Source organism: Nannobrachium achirus (assembly GCF_963921795.1).
Source record: "Nannobrachium achirus genome assembly, chromosome: 2".
Taxonomy (NCBI): domain Eukaryota; kingdom Metazoa; phylum Chordata; class Actinopteri; order Myctophiformes; family Myctophidae; genus Nannobrachium; species Nannobrachium achirus.
The window spans coordinates 36,910,733-36,934,622 of record NC_137811.1 but is presented as its reverse complement, the minus strand read 5'-3'; the positions used below and the strand labels follow the sequence as shown (position 1 = coordinate 36,934,622).

At 47.7% G+C, this 23,890-nt stretch overlaps 1 protein-coding gene across 1 annotated transcript in view; it reads left to right on the top strand.

The window, feature by feature from the left end:
• Positions 1–23,247, top strand: part of paqr6 (progestin and adipoQ receptor family member VI) — a gene marked incomplete at its 3' end in the record, with an annotated part of 36,034 nt that extends 12,787 nt beyond the window's left edge. Inside the window, exons 4-9 of the mRNA XM_080741709.1 lie at positions 13,364–13,491; positions 14,085–14,290; positions 18,835–18,961; positions 20,489–20,585; positions 22,159–22,303; positions 22,982–23,247. Coding sequence (XP_080597835.1) covers positions 13,364–13,491; positions 14,085–14,290; positions 18,835–18,961; positions 20,489–20,585; positions 22,159–22,303; positions 22,982–23,247 — 969 coding nt within the window. The remainder of the gene's footprint in view (positions 1–13,363; positions 13,492–14,084; positions 14,291–18,834; positions 18,962–20,488; positions 20,586–22,158; positions 22,304–22,981) is intronic.
• Between the last annotated feature and the right edge of the window lie 643 nt (positions 23,248–23,890).

The following is a 23,890-nucleotide window of genomic DNA, read 5'->3' as shown; positions in this document are numbered from 1 at the left end:
GGATGCCATGCTACAGCTGGCAATAGTGAGCAACGTCCATGCCATCCAATGGGCTGGCAGAGGGATGGACGTCGCTGTCAGCATGGAGAGGTTCAGGTGGCTGCAGAAAGTCCCCTTCCAAGGCGACGAACCAAAGGCCAGCGAGAGGCGAGAGGAGCTGAGGGGCCTGGACACAGCCCCCAACAGTCTCTTCGAGGGAGCGTTACCCTTCCTCCGTGTCATCACCGACACCAATAAAGCCCAAAAAGAAGTGGTGGATGCTGTTTTGGGTAAACCTGATAAAGGGAAAGAACAGTCAGGCTACTCAGGACGCTCTTCCCGTAATAGGGAGAGATATCAGGGACCCCCCCGACAGGGCGGGAAACCCCATCGTTCTCCTAGAGCTCCGTCTTCCTCCTCGGGCACGAGCAGGAACAGAAGTCAGAGCAACCAGGGCTCCCAGCACCAGGAGATGCGCCCACCAGCTCGCCCTTCATACAGTGCAGCCGTGAGGGGGCGTGGGAGAGGGTCGAGAAAATGACACTTTGAGAAAGAGGGCCTTCTCACCCTCGGCGCACGGAGACAGGGTCATGGACGGCTCTCCAGCGCGCAAGCACAGTGCACTTTTGATCCTGCCACCCAGGGTGGAGGAATCCAATGTAAATGTGAATTTTGTTACTGTGCCAAATGTTTTCTCCCAAGTAAAGAATGTGTCTGCGAAACAAGGTCTCTTCTTTCACAATGCACACACAATGGAGAATCCCCAGTGGGGACATCCATATATAAATTATGCATGCCCAGTACCACAATCACAAACACAAACAGCCTTCAAGGAAACCCCCTTAAGGGGCATTTCCAATATAAAAGGTTTAATTGTTCCACAGCCTCAACTCAAGGGCCGGAACAACAAGTGTTCCTCCCTTCCGACACGAGAGGGCGCCAAAGCGCCAGTCAAGGTAAGAAGGTTGCAGAGAGGTCTTTCTTGTTTAGCTATCCCAGCCCCAGCTGCGACAGCAGTATTAAACAGGGTTTTAGACAGGACGTGTTTACAAGAATGCGTTCCTTTTTACACTCCTCCTCTGCCTCCTGTCCCACCGTGCAACAAAGTGTTGTCGCCGGTGATAAAGGCATTAAACGTAAGGCCCTCGCTTCACAGCAAGACGGTGTCACGCTCAGTAGTAAGTCACGTGTCTCAGTCTCGAGTCCCTTTGACTTCCGCGTTACCGGTGACGTCAGAGTCGTGTCCGGGGGTGCACATACCGTGCATTCCTATCAATCACATTCCGTTAGGTCTGACGTCAGCTCCCATTCAGAATCCTTTGTCAAAGCATTTAACTCAATGGAAAGCATGCAAGCCGTGTCCCTGGGTGCTTCGCACCGTGAGGCAGGGATACAGGCTACAATTCTCAACCCAGCCTCCCTTGTCAGACAGAGTGATATTCACGCACGCAAAGGGGCAGGCCGCTTTGATTCTGAGGGAGGAGATTCACTCTTTATTGGGGAAAGGAGCGATCAGGGAAGTTTCCACAGATCAGCTCGGTCTGGGGTTTTATTCTCATTATTTCGTTGTGCCAAAGAAAGGGGGGGGGCTAAGGCCCATTCTGGACCTAAAAGCCCTCAACAATTTTCTGGTAAAGTACAGTTTCAAAATGTTGACGAACGTAGCGCTATTGCGCTCGATCAGAATCAACGATTATTGGACGTCCCTCGATTTGAAGGACGCGTACCAGCATGTGGGAATTTACCCCCCACACAGAAAATTCCTGAGATTCGGTTTCGAGGGGAAAGTGTACGAATACACTGTTCTCCCGTTCGGCCTCTCTCTGTCTCCCCGCGTGTTTGTCAAAGTGACACAAGCGGCTATAGCTCCCCTGCGACAGCAGGGAATCCGACTTGCGACGTACCTGGACGATTGGTTAATAAGCGCAAGTTCGAGAGAGGAGGTGACACGTCTCACCAATGTGGTGATGTCGCAGTTAACCTCTCTGGGGTTCAACATAAACTTCAAAAAGAGTATGTTAACACCAGCTCAGCAGACCACCTTTTTGGGGATCTCGCTGGACTCAATAAATATGACGGCTCGACTCTCACAGGAGCGATTAGTCAAGATCGTGGCCTGCGCGAAATCTTTTCGCGTGGGCAGAGTGGTCACGTACAAGCGCTGCATGATTATGTCAGGGCTGATGGCCTCAACTATCCATCTACTCAGGCTGGGCAGGCTGTATATGAGGCCTTTTCAAAAGTGGATGTTGGCACTCAAGATCCACTCGACACAAGGTCGCCGCAAGGTCAAGGTGTCCCCAGGGTGTGTGTACACACTGAGACCGTGGGTGGACGTGACTCTTCTGTCCCAGGGGGTCAGTATGGGCGTGGTGGTGTCACGGAAAGTGATCACAACGGACGCCAGCCTCAGTGGTTGGGGCGCAACGCACGAGGGCCGTTCGGTGAGGGGAGTTTGGGACTCCGCTCTACAGAAGCGGCACATCAATTTTCTGGAGTTAAAGGCAGTGTTTCTGGCGTTGAAACATTTTTTGCCTTTCGTGGAAGGGTGTCACGTGTTGATCAGGACAGACAACACGACGACCATGTGCTATATCAACAAGCAGGGGGGCCTCTCCTCCCCGGCTCTCAATCAGCTGGCGCGGGATCTGACGCTGTGGTGGGAACCACGTTTGGCGTCGATCAAGGCGTCGCACATTCCGGGGCTTCTGAACAGCGGAGCAGATCTGCTGTCCAGGGGGGAGCCCCTTTATGCGAATTGGTCCCTCCACCCGGGAGTGGTGAGACAGATTTGGAGCAGGTTCGGTCAGCCTCAAGTCGACTTGTTCGCGTCAGCAGAGAACGCGAAGTGTACACTTTTCTTCTCTGCGACGGGGCCAGCCCCACTGGGGCTGGATGCTCTGGCTCACGACTGGCCGAGGGAACTGCTGTACGCGTTTCCTCCGTTGGAACTGATCCCCCAGACTTTGGAGAGGGTCAGGCGGTTCGGCCTCAAACTATTGTTGGTGGCTCCGGGGTGGGGCGTGTGGAGGTCGGAGATATCTCCCCTCCTTTACGACAACCCGTTGCCTCTGCCGCCAATCAGAGATCTGCTACGGCAGGCAGGGCAGGAGATCTTCCATCCCGACCCGGCGAAGCTAGACCTTCAGGTTTGGCCCGTGAAGGGGAGTCTTTGAGCGCTTTGGGTCTGACGCCAGGGGCGGTTCAGACTATTCAAAGTGCTAGGGCTTCGTCCACGCGGTCGGCTTATGATAAGAGGTGGAGGATCTTTGAAGACTGGTGTGCGGAGCGTACGTCACCGGTGGTGGCGTTTGAGGCTCCGGTCCAGCTTGTTGTGAATTTCCTTCAGGAAAAGCTAGAAAGTGGTCTTGCCTTTTCTACCATTAAAGGTTACTTGGCGGCGCTGTCAGCGTGCCATGTGGGCTTTGAGGGTAAGACGGTGGGTAGGCACCGTCTGGTGGCTCGGTTTTTAGCGGGTGTGCACCAGCTTAAACCGGTTACTAGGTCCCTTTTCCCATCGTGGGATTTGGGTGTGGTGTTGGACGGGCTGTGCCGTCCACCGTTTGAGCCTCTGGAGGCGGCGAGCTTAAAGCTTTTGAGTTTTAAGACTAGTCTTTTGTTGGCCTTGTCTACAGCCAAGAGAGTCAGTGATCTACATGCGTTATCGGTGGACCCGGTGTGCATGAGATTCTGTGAGGATGGCAAGAAGGTTCTGCTAAAACCCCATTTGGCGTTTGTCCCAAAGAACCGTGTGATTATACATGAGCCAACCGAGTTGGTGGCTTTTCATCCTCCTCCGTTTTCTTCGGAGGAGGATAGGCGTCTACATTGTCTTTGCCCGGTAAGATCCTTGAGGATTTACTGTGAGAAGACGAGGGCTATTAGAGCGTCAAACCAACTGTTTGTCACTTTTAAAAGTGGTCCTAGACGGAAAGCGGTGGCTAAAGCTTCACTTTCAAGGTGGATTGTGCAGGCCATAAAGATGGCCTACACTTGTGCTAAAGTCCCGGTTCCTGAGGGCCTAAGGGCTCATGACACTAGGGGAATGTCGACCTCCTGGGCTCTAGCCAGGGGTGTCTCGATCCAAGAGATCTGTTCGGCGGCTAACTGGTCGACTCCGTCGACTTTTGTGGTTTTTTACCATTTGGACGTGGCTCCATCTTCATTGGCGCATTCGGTCCTGGGTGTTGCCGCCTCCTCTAGTTAAAGACTTTTTCCCCCCTTTTTTATAGCTGAGACCAAGTCCCTTTGCTCTCGGTAAAAGGGGGGGACCCTGTTTCCTTATAAAACGGCTGCTAGTGGGCCTATTAGTGAGTAGGCGGGCTCCAGCCTGTCAGGGTTTTATGAGGCGGACCTGGTCGGCCTATTAGTTCATGAGGCGGATTTCGGTCTGTCAGGGTCTTTCTACTTTCTTCCGCTCTCGAGTCCGGTGGGCTCGGGGCTCCGTGGGGGAGGGGCCACGCCGGGGGTGTGGTCTCCTGTCAGGCGGAGCGGGCGGAATTTGAGGGTGTGCGCTTCCGGGGGTTTATGTGACCCAAGAGGAGTGCATTTCGAGTAAATGACAGAAAACGAAAGGTTTCGTACGAAACCATGGTTTTCTTAGTTTAGGAGAAATGCACTCCTCAAACGCCCCTTCGCGCGCATTTTGCGTGCAGAGGAACGGTGTTGTTAAGAGGAAGTACACATGCCAGTCTCGCGCCTTATGCCCTCGGTTGGGGCGGGGCGTTTTGACTGGCATACCCTCCGACTTTGTCATTCGGGAGCATATGTGTAGCTCTGTATCGCACGCTAGGAGGCGCGATAACCCAAGAGGAGTGCATTTCTCCTAAACTAAGAAAACCATGGTTTCGTACGAAACCTTTCGGTCTATACCAGAGATTATCTGTTTACTGTCAATATTCCAGGATGACCTCCCACTTGGGTAATGACGCCCCCTGGCGATCATTCAGAGAAACTACTTCAGCTCCCGTACTAACGTAGGTAGGAAGGGCCTGTCACTCAAACCGGAGTGACCCGCCTCCAGGCTATATAAACCCCCGGAGGCGGAAGTAACATCCTCTTTTCACTCTCTGCGATATCACATTCAGATAAGTTGAAACTCAGCCTTTGTATTATTATTCTTCGCGCATTAGCCTAAAGCGGTGGCATTGGAGTCGCCCACCGGCGAGTGTTGAATTAACCCGTACTTAAGAATACTTATTCTTGTTCCGTCCTAAATCGACGGTTATTTCCTTTTATAACAAAGGATTATTACTGCTTGTTCAGGCCTCCGCCGAAGCAAGCGTGGCATAGCATTAGCCGTTAGCTTGTTAGCTCGTCTGCTATTTGTTAACGTTAGCTACACTGCTTACCGCTTGTTCAGGCCCTGCCCGAATCAAGCGTGGCCTAGCCTTAGCCGTTAGCTTGTTAGCTCGTCTGCTTCTGGTTAACTCTATCTACAGTGCTTCGCCATGGATCCTCTGGCCTTCCTGCCGAGGCAATGTCCAGGCTGTCCAGGACTCATCGACGGACAGGATCTTCACCCTCTCTGTGTCGGCTGCATGGGCGTTGCACACGCCTTCTCTGCACTGAGTCCTCAGGGGAGAGCAGGACCTTTCTGTGACTTCTGCGTGGCCTACGACCACGATGTACTGATACACCGGTTCTACCTAGCCAGGGCAGGCCTCGGGGCCTGCGCTCCACCAGGTGGGTCCACTGCTCTCAACCCCACAGCCCAGTCTTTCCTTCCCCAGGCGGCCCGCACCGTTGGTCAAGGTGCGGCGCTGCCTTCCGGAGATCCGCTTGGCAAACAGCGCGCCATTCCAAGTCAAGATGGCGCCGTGCTACATGAGACACCGCCTGCCGCGCAACCGACCGCAGCTAGCTCCACTGTCACTGGAGCTGGCGGGTCTGGTGAAGTCGCCGCTAAGAAGGCGACCAAGAAGGCTAACATCCCTCCGGTAGCCTTTTCCCCTTCGGGCGCGGTGCCCAAAAAGAAACGCTCGGATGTGACCGTCGGGGACGTCCCCCTCGACGTGAGCATCACCAAAACAGTCCAGACTTTCAGGCGAGAGTCGGACCTGAGCTCCTGTCAGAGCGAGGGTTCTGGTTCTGAATACTCTGGATACACGGCCGAGGAGGAGGAGGACTCCGTCGAGGACGAGGGTTCTCGACTCACGGTCACTGTGAAAGGTAATGCCCCTGCGGCTCCAGCACGTCAACTGGACGCCGCAGGGAGCTCCCAGGCCTCCTCAGGCACCACTGCCCCTCCACCCGCCAGTCAAGCGAGTGAAGCGGGAGCAGAGGACGTCGATTCTGCAGCAGAAATGCTGGATCATCTCACAGTCTACATGAGAGCTCTGGCCAGAGTTGGAGAGGAGTTGCCACCTCCTCTCCCCTCTGAAGAGGCCGAGGATGATGACGAAATGCCCGGGCAGGAGCCTTCGGTTCCCGCCCCGTATGTCCTCTCCAGGCTGCCGCTGGTGAAAGGTTTCACCAAGGCCCTCCATTCCTCATGGAAGACACATAAAGACCCCAGGAAGCTGCCTTTTTCTGTGTTGGATTTGGTGGGCGGTGCGGAGGCAGGCATGTCCACCTGCCCTAACCTGGACCACCTGTTGGCACAATCTTTTCTGGGTTCCGTCAGACCCCAGTACAAAGATGTAGGCACGGCTAAAAACGGGCCGTTTGTTGGCCCCGTCGGCACCAACCCGCCGGGGTTCACGGTCCTGGAGGACAAGCTGCAGTCGGACAGGGCTCGTAACGCCTACCGGTCCGCTGCTCTGGCCGCTAAGGACCTGAATCTGATCCAGCTCTTGCTCGCTTCCACCAAGGACCTGGTCAAAGGTCTGCCCACGGGGGAGCACACAGCTGAACTGAACACTCTATTTGACATCATGCTGAAGGTCACTTGGCATGCGGTTAAGTGGATGGGCAGGTCCATGGACTACAACCTCCAGTCTGAGAGAGCCCGCTGGCTCGACTATGTCGACCTCGAGCCTAAGAGGGACGTGGGCGAGAAGCCTCTAGGTCCTCGCGGGGAGATGTACAAGTCTCTCATAAACATGGAGAACAGTCGCACCACCCTCATGGGTGGGGGCTTGGAGCTGCTGCAGGGTAGAGTTACCTTCTTCAAGGCGGCTAAGGACATCGTCGAGTCCACCACAGTGCCACAGGAAGAACCGCAGCAAGCTAGGAGGGCGTCCCGCTCCTCCCGCGCCAAGGAAAGGGGCCGCTCTGCTTCTTTTAAGAAGCACTCGTCTTCCTCCAGGGGAGCCTCTGCAGCCAGGGCGCCTGACAGGCCCCGCAGCAAGGCGGTGGTTCCCGAGCGCGCTCAGCCGCGCCGCCCGTCCAAGGATGGCAGGCAGCAGTCTTCATACCGCGGGGGCCGCGGTAGGGGACAGCGCAAATGACACTCTGAAGAGGGGGATTGTGCTGGGGCGGGGGTCCGAGGTGTCTCTCGGTCCCCCTCCCCCCAAACGAGGGCGTTTTTCGGTACCCCGTGTCGGGGAAATGAAAATGTTGATTTTGATGCCTCCTGTGTCGACAATAAACATGTTGAAAGAGCAAAGTCTGTCTCTGTCCAACTCTCTCGCACTAGCACAGACGACCCCATCGTGCATGCCTCCTGTAGTAATGATGAAGTCCTGTCAGGACTCGATAATCAATCACAGGTTTTATCAGAAACCAGTAATGTTAATGTCAAACAATTATGTGGTTCCTCAAGCGCGCGAGTGGGATATCCCTCGCGTCGACAATATGACTCCTTTATGCATGCCTCCTGTAAGAATGATGGAGTCCTGTCAGGACTCTTTAATCAGTCAGAGGTTTTATCAGCAACCAGTAATGTTAACGTCAAACAATTATATGGTTCCTCATGCGCGCGAGTGGATTTTCCCTCGCGTGAGCGATGCTATGAATTTAACCTTGAGTCAGAAATTCTGTCGGCCTACTATGAGCCCGGGTCAAGGGACAAGCATAAAGGCCTTAGAGCAGGTATTAAACGTAAAAGTTCCTCTCCTGTCAGGGGAGAATGCTTTAGTTGTGGGCGAGTCTGTTTATCAGTCGAATCGCTTTGCTCTTCCTGTCGCTCTATCGAGCGAAAACCGAACGCTTCCGGTTTCACCGGATACGGATTCGCTAGCTCCCCGCTTCCGGTCCGGCCGCAAAAGAGCTCCGCTAGTCAAGCGGTACAATCAGAAGGTGTTCCCGCCTTGCGGCCTATTGAACCCCTGCGCTCCGCATCCGGGTGTTCCGGATACGGATACGCAGGTTCCCCACTTCCGGTCCCGCCGCAAAATAGCTCCGCTAGTCAAGCGGTACAACCAGAAGGTGTTTCCGCCATGCGGCCTATTGAACCCTTGCGCTCCGCATCCGGTCGTTCCGGATACGGATACGCAGGTTCCCCACTTCCGGTCCGGCCGCCAAAAAGCTCCGCCGTCACGGAAGCACAGTGGTGGGGTTTCTCTCGCTCAAAACACGCTAGCACGCTGTGCGCGCCAGTGGAAGTTATGCAACCCGAGCCATTGGGTATTTCGAACGATAACCAGGGGTTACAGGTTACAGTTCGCAGATATACCCCCGCTTTCGAGCAGGGTTATTCATACCAGAGCACGTGGTTTAAAAGCAAGTCTTTTGAGAGAAGAGATCAGCTCATTGCTAAGCAAGGGTGCTATAGTGGAGCTGGACAGGACCCAATCCCGCATGGGATTTTGGAGCCGTTATTTCCTGGTGCCCAAAAAGGGGGGGGGGGCTACGTCCCATCCTGGACCTAAAGGCACTAAACGTGTACCTGAAGAAATACGTTTTCAGGATGCTAACAGTACCCACCATGTTACGGTCGGTCAGGCAAGGGGATTTCCACTGTTCAGTGGATCTGAAGGATGCTTATCAGCACGTCCAGATTTATCCCCCACACAGGAAATTCCTTCGGTTCGCCTTCGAGGGTCGCCTGTACGAGTATACAGTACTCCCTTTCGGTCTGTCACTGAGCCCGAGGGTTTTCGTGAAAGTGACCGAAGCAGCCATCGCCCCGCTGAGACAGCAGGGCGTCAGGTTGGCGACGTACATCGACGATTGGATGATTTCAGCGAGCTCCGCCCACGAAGTGGCGCGTCACACACAAGTGGTTTTGGCTCACCTGAAGGCCTTAGGTTTCATAGTCAACCACGGCAAGAGCATGCTGACTCCAGCAAGTCGTCTTACATTCATTGGGGTCCTTCTGGACTCATCCGACATGTCGGCCCGTCTCTCAGAGGAGAGGGTGGACAGGTTTCGGGAATGTCTCGACTCTTTTCAAGTGGGCCAGGAGGTCACTTACAGGAGTTGCATGGTACTGACGGGAATGATGGCTTCCGCAGTACATCTGTTGCGTTTGGGCAGGTTTCATATGAGACCTTTTCAAAGATGGATGTTATCCCTCGGGATCCCGCCCTCCTTGAAGTACAAGAAGGTTACGGTTTCCCCTTCCTGCGCGATCGCCCTGTCTCCGTGGCTGGTGGAGGGGTTCCTCACCAGCGGAGTCTCGATTGGCGAGGTGGTTTCCCGCAAGTCGATCACGACAGACGCCAGTCTCAGTGGATGGGGAGCCACTTTCGAGGGGCGCACAGCGCAGGGGCTTTGGCCTCTGGAGATGAGGGGTCGTCACATCAACTATTTGGAGTTGATGGCTATACTCCTGGCGCTCAAGCATTTCGAGCCTTGGATTTTGCATTGTCACGTCCTGGTCAGGACAGACAATACGACGGCCATGTTTTATGTCAACAAACAGGGGGGCCTGTCGTCGTTGCCACTGGACCGTCTGGCTCGAGAATTGACGGTTTGGTGCTTGTCGCGCCTCAAGTCGATCAGGGCCTTACACGTCCCAGGTCTCCTCAACAGCGGAGCAGATCTCCTGTCCAGGGGAGGTCCTCGCTACGAGGATTGGTCTCTCCACCCCAGGGTGGCGAGCCAGATTTTTCGCAAGTTCGGTCAGCCAGTGGCGGACCTGTTTGCGTCAGCGGAGAATACGAAGTGTCCGTTGTTCTTCGCGGTGAAGGGCAGTCCTCCCTTGGGGTTGGACGCCTTAGCGCACACGTGGCCGAGAGGTCTACTGTACGCGTTTCCCCCCTTCGACTTAATCCGACCCACTCTGGAGAGAGTCAGGAGGTTCGGTCTGGAGATGCTCCTGGTGGCTCCCTACAAGGGCACGTGGAGATCGGCGATCGCCCCTCTCCTTTGCGAACCGGGTTGGCAGCTGCCTCAGTGCAGGGACCTGTTGAGTCAGGCCAGGGGGGAGATCTTCCACCAAGACCTGCAGGTCCTAGACCTGTGGGTTTGGCATGTGAAAGGTTAAACCTGCTGGCAGCCGGTTTTTCTTCTGAAGTGGTTGCTACCATTCAGAGTGCTAAGGCGCCCTCTACGAGGGCGTCTTATGATGGAAGGTGGAATGCCTTTGAGGACTGGTGTGAGGCGCGTGTTCCACCTGTGGTGGCTCATGTGGCGTCAGCCCAGGAAATTCTGGAATTTATGCAGAACCGCTTGAAAAGTGGTCTGGCATTTTCTACCCTTAGGGGGTATTTGGCGGCTATTAATGCCTGTCACCTGGGGGTGGCGGGCAAGGCACCTTCTAAAGTCCCGGAGGTCATCAAGTTCATGCAAGGAGTTGAACGTTTGAGGCCGGTGACTAGGTCTTTGTTCCCAGTTTGGGATCTGCAGGTGGTTCTAGGGGGCCTATGTCGGGCTCCCTTTGAGCCGCTTGTAGGGATGCCTTTGAAACTTTTGAGTTTCAAGACGGCTCTTTTGCTGGCTTTGGCCACGGCTAAAAGAGTTGGTGACCTGCAAGCTCTCTCGGTGTCTGCGGAGTGCATGCAGTTTATGAACAATGATCTCAAGGTGTTGCTCAAGCCTCATCTTAAGTTTGTTCCTAAGAACATGGTGGTTCCTAAGGAGCCTGTTGTTCTTCTGGCTTTTCATCCTCCTCCGTTTGTCTCGGTGGAGGATGAACGGCTGAATTGCCTTTGTCCTGTCAGGGCATTGAAGGCCTACTGTGACAGGACTGCTGGTTCTAGAGCTTCTTCTCAGCTCTTTGTAGAAATGGGCAATGTTCTTGTCAGAAAGCCGGTGTCTAGACCCACTCTTTCGAGGTGGATTGTGGATGCTATTAGGCTGGCTTACTCTAGTGCGGGTGTGGAAGTGCCGGCGGCACTTAAAGCCCATAGCACTAGAGGTGTGGCTACTTCGTGGGCACTGGCAAAGGGAGTCTCCGTTCAGGAGATTTGTGTTTCGGCGAATTGGTCTTCGCCTTCTACCTTTGCAGCCTACTATCACCTGGATATCGAATCCTCTTCGCTAGCGCATTCGGTTCTGGGTGCAGTTGCCTCCTCTACGTCATAGAGGAGTCGGATCTTCCCCTCCCACAGGTGGGCATGTAGCCACCTGGGGTATTTTGGGGGGACCCTGTGTTTTCCTTATATAGTGTGTCTTACTTATAAGGCGGACTGGTCCTTTTCATTTAGTTGAATGAGGCGGACTTCGGTCTGTCAGGGTCTCTCTTTATTTTCTCATGCCTTCACACCCAGGTCCGGTGGGCCTGGGACCTTCTGGGTGATGGGTCACGCCCGTTTGGGCTGTGCTCACCCGTATGAGGGGTGTGTGGGGGTATGAGAGTAGGTTGTGGCTTAGAGGGGAGTTTAAGAATCCCAAGTGGGAGGTCATCCTGGAATATTGACAGTAAACGGTAGGTTCCGTACGGAACCATTGTTTACTTAGATATGGAAGGATGACCTCCCACGTAATGCCCCTCTGTTTCACTGAATGTGGCAGAGAGTGGTATTAAGAGGATGTTACTTCCGCCTCCGGGGGTTTATATAGCCTGGAGGCGGGTCACTCCGGTTTGAGTGACAGGCCCTTCCTACCTACGTTAGTACGGGAGCTGAAGTAGTTTCTCTGAATGATCGCCAGGGGGCGTCATTACCCAAGTGGGAGGTCATCCTTCCATATCTAAGTAAACAATGGTTCCGTACGGAACCTACCGTTTATATTGTCTTCCCTGATTTGACCATTTGTTTTATGCAATGTTGTGTGTTCTGACTTCGTCATTTGTTTTGTGAAATGTCATTGTGTTTTCTCATTTGCTAATGTATTTGGTGTCTTGCAATCCCAGGCCAATGTAAACATGTGAACACCATTTGGTTTTCGTCATCTGTATCCTTTAGCGGTGCAGCCCGTTGCTCTTTCAAAATGTGATTGTACCTCACAGTAAGCTACACTAAGGTTTCATTCACACATGCATGTTTTAATACGATTAAAATGAATCCTGTAGCGTTGTTTGGGCTGGTGTGAAGACGCATGTATATTCATTTGCGTTACGCACAGAGCACAAAGAGAGTGCTCTCTAAACAGCCTATATATAAGCTCTATATCTGGTTTATTGCGGGATTTTGTGAGTCCCGCTGCTGTTTTAATTGTTTTGGCCACCCGTTCCGGACTGCAGGTATTTAAATACGCCCGCAAGTTTTGCGTTGGGTCCTGGTGGTACCGCGGGGTCCCACTCCCGATGCAGGGCTGTGGGTTGAAGAATTTATAAACACAGGAGGAGAGGGCATTATTAAGCAGTGGTTAGATGCCCCGTGGACAGACGTGGTCTAATGCGGTTCCTTGCTGCATGCGGTTGACAACGTGCAGTGTGAGCGCAAACACATTAATTCAATATGCAAGAATGTTGCAAGTTCACCCCTTCCAATCGCACAGAATACTGAATCACTGTGAGAATGTGGCCCAACTTTGTATTCTTGTGGCATTGCCATCATATGCTGACAACAACGCTTTTCAGAGTTCTGATAGATGTACTTTGTTAGATTTATCACAGTATAACCTACATCATGTATAAATACCTATGGATTGGACTGGGAATTACACTCTCCTTTAGGACCTTCTTCATAGTAAAATGTACCTTTCTTTGTCTCCTCTGACATTGTCAGTCTATATTGACTATATTGAGTATATATATCGATATTGAGAATAGTAATAACAAATGTATTGATTGAATTGATTGATTGAAAACGTTATTAGAAGTTTGCATAAGAAAGGGTACAGTTTCATGACAGTACAGTTCACTCGTACAAGGTCAACTAAAAGGATAAACCCCCAAAAACCTATGGCTTGTTTAAATTGAGGTCCTTTTTTTAAACTCATATAACGTTGAATGACAGACAGATAGAGCACAGTACTATACAGAAAATATCATCAAACAAACAGTCGTAAAACACAATGCAAAATAGAAGCTACAGCTACAGTAAGAGCCAGAGGGAGATCATTACTAACCGGACACAAGCCATACAAAATGTAAGTTGATCTGTAAAAATGGACCAGTCCATTTTACTGTGTAGTATTTGACAGACTGCGTGTGACTGGCTCCATTCCTCAGGTGTTCCGAGAGGATGGCATCATCTCTGGCTATCGTCATCCTCGGAGCTCAGCGCTGGACTGCATCCTCAGCAGCTTCCAGATGACCAACGAGACAGTCAACATCTGGACCCACTTCCTGCCAACGTGGTGTGTAGTACACAGAGATCTGCTTCACCTACCCGGATCATAGACACGTTTCATGCATGCATAATTACTATGAACTGATATTTGACAATGGGAGTCGCCCGTGTACTAAGTATACTATTCTATCCAAATACCACTACACCAGGGGTCTTCAAGAGGGGGTCCGGGACCCCTAGGTGGTCCTCAGAATTACTACAGGGGTCCTCCAAATCTTTGAGTGATAGCACTTTTTTCTTTTTTCTCCTTTGTTATGTTAACCATTGAACACTAGTGTCCATATTCTGAAAACTTTAGCCAAAAATAGCAAATCTACAAGCTCACAACTATACGGAATCTATGAACAGGTTGTCCCTGCTTCATCTCTCTCTCAACTATGGGGTCCTGGCCTGAAAACGTTGAAGACCCCTGCACTACACCATCTGTGTGAAACACTGCCCAGAATATAACATTTTCATACGTGAATAAACGTATGAAGATTAGGAGAGAGGCTCTTTACTCTCTACACTTATCAGATATTTGTGGAATTTATCAACACAAACCACTTCACAGGGGTTTTATTTTTGGAGGGTTTCATGACTCTTTGTTGTGTCCCCCAGGTACTTCCTATGGCGCTTCAGCATTCTGTGCTCCATGCTGAACTTCCTGACGGACGGCTTCACGTGGCCGCTACTGGTGTACATGCTGCTGATATGTGTTTACCCCTTCACATCCAGCTGTGCTCATACCTTCAGCACCATGTCTGCCGAGGCACGTCACATCTGCTACTTCTTTGACTACGGGGCCCTCAGCCTCTACAGCTTGGGTGAGAAATCAAATAATACAGGTTTGGTGAGTGGGCGGCAGCTTGTTTGGCTCCCCAGAGCAGTTGGAAAAGTGAATGAGTAACACGTTGTTCTTCTTCGTCAGTTATCCAATGAGTTGTCCATGTAAGTGTACTTAATCCACAATACAAAACTATGAAATGCCTCACTGAACACAACAGCTATAAAAGATTGTACTGGGCAGCTCAGGCATGAATATTAGTCGAATGTAGGGCACTGCTAAAAACAATGCACTTAGATAAGTTGCCCTTGATAAATGAAGTGGAATTAAAATGGTACAAGTAGCCAGGGAGGACTGGCACACTGGCAAAAAGGAGTTCAGATTAGATTCTGGATTTTAAATCGGATACATTACAGTGCTGTACACAGACATTCCTTAGTTCCTCAGTTCAACATGGACTGCAACCTTTACAATTGTATGTACAGCCCTGTAATGACGCAAATATAAACTTTTGAAACAGACTCTGAGAGCAAGACTGCTGTGTGTAACCCTGACCACCGCAGTGAAGACAAACAAAGGACAGTTTGTTTCCACACAAAACCTTCTGTCCCTATTCTCATTTGGTAAAAAATAGCCGATCTACAAACTCACAAGTCATTGCGACTCAAGTTACGCAACTTGTTACAAGCTAGCAGATTGCCTATGTTCCAAGAAAAGATTTGAAGTAGAGGGAAAAAAGGAGTGGACCAAGTATTGACCCCGGTCAACTACTGTAAGTATTTAGGCTTTAGTGGTTAAGGGACAGGCACTGGCACATGCACAGCTCAACCCTTGCAAACCACAAATGGTTCAAGACTTTGCTCAAGACTTTCCTGCTGATTCATGTGTCTTAATAAAGCCAGATTTCAGAATGCCACCACAAGTTGCTAGCAGTCTAAAGCAGTAGTTCTCAAACTTTTGTCAATGTCAACTGTCAAGGACCTCCAAATTAATGTATTTTGCCATGGATCCCTGTCTGAAAAGATTTTGTGCCAGGGACCCGTTGCATCCGACGCGCTGTGGCCTTGTAGATTGCTACTTTTTTGAATCAGCCTAAGTATAAAAACGCAAACCCCACTTTGAGAATCACTGGAAATAACTGCTCAAAGTCGGATGTCACTGGTCACAAATTATACCTGAAAACAGTATAAAGAGTATTGCCTCATGTTTCCTTAGACGGATGTACTGTAAGTGCTAATGTTCAGTTGAGAGCAAAGCCTAGTGGGATCACTGTATTTAGGCCACCATTCATGGCTCACTGGGTTGAGTTGAGGTTACATCCATTGACCAGAACATTTCCAGATGAAAAAGAATTTTGCAAAGTTAATGATCAGAGCACAAAGAACCCTGTTATTCTACACTTAATAAGGTTCACAAGAGTGGGTCAAAATTACATTTGATTTGATTCAAGACCATGTCTTGAACCACATGATTGTAGTGAACCTTACATGCTCTCGCCAAGAAAGTGTAACAATAACAAATATGGCATACTAATGTGGCTGAGGTTTAAATGCATCATCTATAGCAAATTATCTATGACAAATATGATATATACCGGTATATATATATATATATATATATATATATATATATAGAGAGAGAGAGAGAGAGAGAGAGAGAGAGAGAGAGAAAGAGAGAGGAAATGTCCAATCCATCCTGCAACTTCTATCAGAAAGGAGTCTCTGTTCAGCAGAAACCTCTTATCTCCATATTTAACAGCTTTTTATAAATGAATACCCTACTTGATAATACAAAAGTACCAAAGCCAGCTGTATCAAATCCAGCAGATCCACAAGCTCGAAATGCGCATTTTGAGCTTGTAGATCTGCTACTTTTGCTATCTTTGAATCCTTAAGAGTCAACAGTTTTGGACATATGAGGTTTCTTCCACCTAACAGAGATGAAGTACTGTATATGTCAGCTATCTCCTCGTGTTGTGTGGGGTTCAGAGAGAAACTGCTTTTCAACTGTCTAAATGCTTCCTATAAGCCGTGTGAAGAAAATGCCCTGTGGTGTGTTCCTCGGTTCCTCAGCAGGAATTATAGGTTTTGCTCGTCAAAAGATTGAGCCAACCGATCACACCTGTCTGAATCTTTAGTCATCAAAAACTCTCTGATGCCTGCAAAGAGCAAGAGCGATTTGTTCTCTTCATCTTGCTTTTTAAGCAAACAGCAATGGCCAGAGGATGGCAGTGTTGTGCAGCACAATGTTGCATCCTCCATGCAATGTAAACCACAAAAAATACAGTAGGCATATGGTTTTATCCACAACTGACTTGGTACTGTATGCTACAGTGTCACAAACAATTGGGTTGTATTAAGGAGGCCATGGCTACCCTCTGATCTTCTGTCAATGGATGGTCAGACAAAGTCAAGCCCTGCCATTTCCGCTAAGACTGGTGGACTAAGGGGAATGGGGAATGCTACTGCCCTTATATAGATACTGTACAGCCCCCCCTCAGTGGTAAAGGGACTATAACACGAATAAACTGAAGAACATGAGTGATTGGTGTTTATTTTACAACATGAGAGTGCACAGGTGACTGGTGTCAACTTTTTACAAGATTCAGCGAGTGATGAGGATTTGAATTGTGAATAGAACTCCTGCTTCAATAGACATACACACACTAGAAGCAGCCGCTTGACCGTCCAATATGGTTGCCACGTTGATGCATCGCTCCAATGAACAGCGGTGGTCAATGCATTATCTACCGGTACGTGTATATTTAACTATTCCCTCAAAGCCCGGTCAGAGGATGAAGCCTGTGGTCATAGAACTAGATAGAATAACCATAACTCTCGGTAGAGAATGTATAGTTTCCATTTGAGAAAATAACTGTAGAGTTCTATCCAACAAAAACAACGATTTGCTTAAGAGTTCTTCACTATCAGCCCTTAGATCAATGTTTGCTTGGCCTCACATCCTCTTGTCTCTGAATAATGTGTCTCTTTCATTGGTGCAACCCTTAGGGAGGTTTTTCTAACCAAAAATGAATATAAGGGTGCCCCTGTGTGGTATACACCTAGAAATCATTGCCCAAGAAACTAGTAACTGAGAAAGACGACAGTGCAGGTTTGTAGCCCTGAAATGGACCTTTGAACATTTGAGACAGCACACATCTTGTACCTAAAGAGCTCTGAGGCAGATTAAGGACTGCAGTGCCAGGAGCCACATTATTTGAAAAGCTCATTAGTTTAGAACATTCTAAAGCTAAACTCGAGTCTGGTTGGAAACTCCTATAAATATACACTCCTGTAAATATACACACAACCATGAAGATCAGCCAAATACAAACAATGATACTGTACATTCCAAGTCTCTGCCACTGGAATGATTTGTTAAATTAATTAAGTGTGAAAATCATTGAATTATTAATTATATAAATAGACCTATCACAAAGATGCAGAGTAGTCTATGCCATCACCCACATTTAGTCTTGTATTATGTACATGTCATGCACATAACCAGTAAGTGTTATGAGACAACTACAGTATGCAACCCATAAACATAGGTGCAGTATACATTAACTGCACATTTGATTACACTTTCTGGCATATTCTGGCAGTTGCTCTTTGGAGAAGTAAGCAACCTAGCTTGTAGTTTAATAAAGTATCCTAGAGTAGTTTAGGGCTGGGTGCAATAACGGCAATACCGCAATACTGCCATACCGCGGTTGTGTAATGCATAACCGCGATTTATTTAATTTAATTTAAATGTATTTAAAATGTATTTATTTTTTTCATTCAAAACTACTTTTTTGGGAGATACCGCGATACCCTATACCCTAGTCTCGCGTAGCCAGACAACTATTCCACAATCTCCGAATGCTATATAGAGTCTGGAACGGCAGCTCCCGAACGGCGAGTATCGGAAGTAGCCACTGCTGCACGGAAGTTGGCGGAACTGTAGTCCCACTGGAAACCTAACAGAAGCACACTCGCACAGACAGAGTCATTTGAGCAGCATATTCTTAATATGCGTGTATAGTTTAAGAAAACATTTGAAATCATCATGGAAGTAACACCAACAACACCAGAGAAAGACGAAATAACACCCCCAAAAATATTGAAAGGAGACATAACGCTTCCAGTAGGACTTGTTATCGCTACTGCACCAAGGGAGAGGTTGCGTCACATCCGCTCTATCTCGCACTCATCGTTTCTATTTCCGTGCCCCAGACTGTATGCCGGGAGCATTTGCAAATTGCGGAGGCAACAGTCTGGCCACGCGAGACTACCTATATACCCTGAAGAAGGCAAGTTTATATACAGTAGGCTACACTGTGTATGTATATAAAATATAAAATAATATCACCAATACTGTATAGTACTGACATCATGGGCTGGCCTCCAAGTCTTATGTGTTTTTGTCCCTTTTATGTCCAACCTGATGAATGTCTGTGACCGATAAACATTGATTTAATATAGCACAGAAAAGTGTGGGCAGAGTATGCATTTTGGTTTTGTATGAATGTTTCAACTACAGTATGGGTACAACTAGTATTGGGGCATGGGTTTTGAAAATGTGTTTTGTTTCTTTTGTCAGGCTGTGCCATAACCTATGGGTCCTATGTCATGCCAGACTGCTGGGTCAACAGTTGGCTTCATCAGTACTTTGTACCCATCGCCATTGGCAACACACTCTTCTGTACCAGCTTGTCCTGTTATTCCAGGTAGGAGCCTGTTATCCATCCCACCATACCTCTGGAAGAGAAGTGCTACATTTAATTGTGATTGTTTGTGTTTGAAAATACACACTCAAGAACACTTGCTTTGAACAATGCAGATGTATTCACATCCATTTGCAAATGCAAAGAGTGATCAGGCAGATTGTTCCAGAGGCATAAACCTTGATATCAAACTGTAAATTGACCTTGAGTAGTCCTAAAAAAAGTGGAGACCAGAAGATATTCTTGTATGTAGGATAATTGTGTGCATGATTGATGATCACAGAAGCTTGTAGGTGTGCTTTAAATTATTAATGAAAATGTATTTCAGTTAACAACAGCGGTGCTCCCACCAATTACTTATTTCCTGTCAATTAGACAACCCCATGAATCCTTGAATTCATTGATTCATGGATGTTTTAGTTTTTGTCACATTACTAAGCCAATCATTTGATGGCCGGCAGAGTCTCCTACTGACCGATGACTCGGTCATCAAATTATTGGCTCAAGAATGCCACAAAAACGAAAATTAATTCAAGGCTTCATGGAGTGTGTAATTGATAGAAAATAAGTCATTTTTGGGGTGAACTATTCCATTAACTCATTTTGGGCAGAACCCCTTTTGGGGTTCTTGTTGCTATGTACAGTATATAGCAGCGTAATGTTTTTTTTTTTTTTTTATAAGTTTTTCTCTTTTTTCTCCAGAAAACTGGTCATGATTTAGAACAGTGGTTCTCAACCTTTTCAGGCCGCAACCCCAAAAATAATCATATTGTTTAACCGGGGACCCCCCACCCTACGAGCACTAAGAGTTGAGGATTTACATTTTGTATAACATGTTTCTATTGTGAAAATAGCAGATCTACATGCTCACAACGTGTGAGCATGTAGATCGGCTATTTTCACAATTTCTGCCTCTAATATTTGACAATTTGGCCAATGTTTAATTTGTCATTTTAAAAGTATTAAAATGTCCTTAAATTGTCTCTTGTGTGCATACCCTCAATACACTTTGTGTTGGTTTGTTTACTGGTGAGAGAGAAAACAATGTTGCACATTAAGTTAATCATCTGGGGACCCCCCAAAATAATTTGGGGACCCCCCTGGGGGTCGCGACCCACAGGTTGAGAACCATTGATTTAGAAGGCGTTTTTAGAATCAGCCTCAGTCCTAAATGGGTTGATAACCTCCATACATCCACTGACCGGCTATGATAGAGTACCTAAAGACAAACATTGAACTCAGCGGTGCTATTTGGATTAGCACAATCAGTTCTTCCTTTTTATATTGTTATCTGCATGTGTAAGCAGCTCTGCCCTTGCTCACTCAAATGCACCACGCCAATGTCAAAGAAACAATATAATTTAAAGGTTTCACAGTGATTGCATGATGTAGATTAAAAAGTACACAAATGGGATTTCTGCCAAGAATTCCAAGCTTCAGTGGGAGTTCAATGTTCAGTTGCTGTTCAGACGTGATAAAACCAAGTCTGAACATAGCCTTACTGACTCTGCACCCCATATGTTTCCCTAGGTTCCTGGAGTTACAGTTCCCACGCAGAAGTAAAGTTCTTAGGACAGGGGCATTTGTCTTTCCATTCCTCTTCGACAACATTCCTCTATTCTACAGGGTGAGTGTCATTCTGGTCCGAAAAGTTGACTTCCAAAGCGCTTTCTGTACATTTTTGGGGTAAAGTCATTACAGAAAGTTTGTCACATATTTCTAAAATATTCAACAAGCAATCTGTGGAGAATTTTTCAGTCAATGACCTCAGTTATTTTAAAATGACGTACAGTACAGTACTTGCGTGCATTAAGGCCGATACTGTACTTGCTCATTCTGACGTCTGAAAAATCTTCCAGTTCCAAACTAGTTTCGAGAATCAGAATATCTCGGGGTGCACTGAAAAGGTTCTGATACCACCCATCAGAAGTTGGGAATGATGTGGTCAATTTGAGTTATATTACCCCCCCTTCCGAAGAAAGGTTTGGATGTCTGAAGGAGCGTGTATTGCTTGCGCTTTATGTAAGAGCTGAGATCAGATTAATGCCAGTCTTTAATACTTTTTCTCACTAACCTTGAAACTGATGGGGGAAAAAAAGAAACTGATTTGCTATTTGAATAAAAAGTAAATGATGTGTTAACTAATTGATTACTCTCGACTGGAATTACTTGATCCAGGTGGCCTTGTTGTTTTATTTATCTCATCAGCTATTTTCTATTTGATTCATTCATTTTTATGTTGTTCACTTTTTTCTGTATTCACCCGATTCATACTTTCTCCAAATTGAAATCTATACTTACACACACACACACACACACACACACACACACACAGCGCTCAGCTGTTCTTAGTAACTGGACGGAGACGTGCCAATAAAGCTCTGTAGAATTTAATTGATAAGTCCCGGAAAAGACGCGCTGTGATTGGCCAGTAGTCACTTTGACTGGCAGCGTGGTCTCCGGCACTCCCGGACGTCCAGCCTCCAGTCGTTGTGCGTCGCTCCAATGAACTGCAGCGGTGGATGAGGTATCTAGCTTTTAACCCATTTAGGCAGGGACACATTATGACGCAATATTTTATGCTTTAACTATTGAAAAATAGCAGATATACAAGCTCACAGCACGGCACCGAGTGCCGCGCTGCGAGCTTGTAGATCTGCTATTTTTGAAAAATCGTGAGAATTAGAATTTTGAACCGATTCTAGAAGTGTCTTTTGAATCCTTCTAAGATTTTTGGAAAAAACCTATGTTTCTATGTCAGCAATCTGGCCAGCCATCGTCAAAGAAAAGGTCTGTTTCACTTCAACTGTAGCTCAGTTAGTCTGTTCCTGAGAGACTACTATGTCAGTGGTTCTCAAACCTTTTCATGTGAAGGACCCCCAAAATGATATTTATTTGGCCACGGACCCCCATTTCAAAATATCTAGTTCCAGGGACCACCCAGAAGCAAAATTTGAGTTACAAACGTTCGCTTTGAAAATACATATATTCAAAGATGTGCACACATTTTCACGACTTTTTCAAAAATAGCAGATCTACAAGCTCGCAGCGCGGCACTCGGTGCCGCGCTGTGAGCTTGTATATCTGCTATTTTTCACTGGTTAAAGCATTCAATAATTCTAGGCCTAAATGGGTTCATATATATGGTCTCATCACCCTTCATGATTTATTTTGACGCATGCGTGTGTTTGTGTGTCTAGCTGCTGTTGTGGTGTACAGGAGGGGACAGTTACAGCGAGGCATTGGCCAACCACTGTTACCACCTCCTCTTCGCTTTCCTCACCTGCTTCCTGTTTGCGTCTCACCTCCCGGAGAGGCTGGCCCCAGGGCGCTTCGACTACTTTGGTATGTACTGTATGTCCACCATCACCTTTTTACACTGTGGCTCTGTAGGACAGTGGTTCTCAAACCTTCTCGTGTCAAGGACCCCCAAATTGACACTTATTAGCCCGCAGACCCCCATTTGAAAAGATAAGCCAGGGACCTTCATAAGAGAAGATTCTTTATGGCTCTAGCAGTGATTAATTCCCAACCATTTTAATTTCAAGGTTTTCCAGTTTGGCATGCTTTAGGCTACGGACCCCCATTTAAGAGCCTTTCTATCTCTGACACCCCATTTGGTGTGAGTGTGAAAATAATTATGAATTCCACTACAATGATGGCAACATTTGTAAGTACACTTATGAACAAATCTGATCTCGCTTGACAACTTCTATAGACATGCCCTTGAGTAAGGCATTAACCATTTATCGCTCCAGTTGAGCTAGTAGTCATGGGATATCTTAAAAAGTCCTTGAATCAATTCCTTACCAAAACATTTCTTCACCAATGTGTTTATTGTTTATTTTTTTCTGGATGTGGGTAAAATGATCTTTGAGGTCTAATAAAAACATGTTTGGAGTTCACTTACTGTCTGAAAGTATACTGTTTATGCTGTCCAGTGGTTTAGAAGTTTTTCACCACTCTTTCAGAAAGCTCAAATGTCATCGTTGCACCTAATGATCTGATTCTCTACCTGTACAGGCCACAGCCACCAGCTCTTCCACATCTGCGCGGTGGTGGGCACCCACTTTCAGATGGAGGCGGTGATAGCAGACATGTCCTCGCGTAGGATGGGGCTGGTGGCCCAAGGAGCCATTCCATCGTTCCTGGGCACCATCGGGGCGCTGGCCTTGAGTCTCATCCTCAACCTGGGCATCATTTGTATCTTCAGTGCTCCCCTGCTCTGTAAACCCCATCAAGCTGCCAACCAGCAACAGACGTCGCTGGGTGAGCGCAAGGAACAGTGAGGGTATTCTAAAATAGCTGCTGCACCTTCCAGTGCAAAGGGTGTGGCTGTACTAATTGCCACTTGTTTTATTGTTTGAGATAATTATAAATGTTTGTGGTAGTACTTCTGTTGTGACATTTTTTTTATACTTTGACTTTGATACTAAAGCATTATTTCTAACTGTGTTTTAATATTCATTCGTGTTCACTGTTTACTCTCAAGCTGAAAACCCAGGTGTTGTTGAAGCCTTTTGGATGTTACATACCGGTATGTGTTTAGTTTATAGCTCATGTGAGGTGCACATATAAACATATCAGGCTCTGGGTTGAATGAAGCATTTGTCTTAACACAGCACCCAAGTGCCTTATGGTAGCGCTACACTAAATTTACAAAGTTTACAATATGTTATTAAATGCAACACAGTGCTGGTTTGGTCAAATCTCAAACTGGACAAAAAGAACGGTTTCGAATGGCAGGGATTTAAAAATAATAATAATTCCATCCATGTTGGCCAAAACTATATGTCACTGGTGCATCTTGATATTGTTTAATAATACTAATGTGAAAATGTAAACGAGAAAATATATACTGGTATTGGTTTTATAACTGTAATATTTGGTTAGTATGGCTTTCTTAATAAAGTTGTAATCAATGTTGGCCAT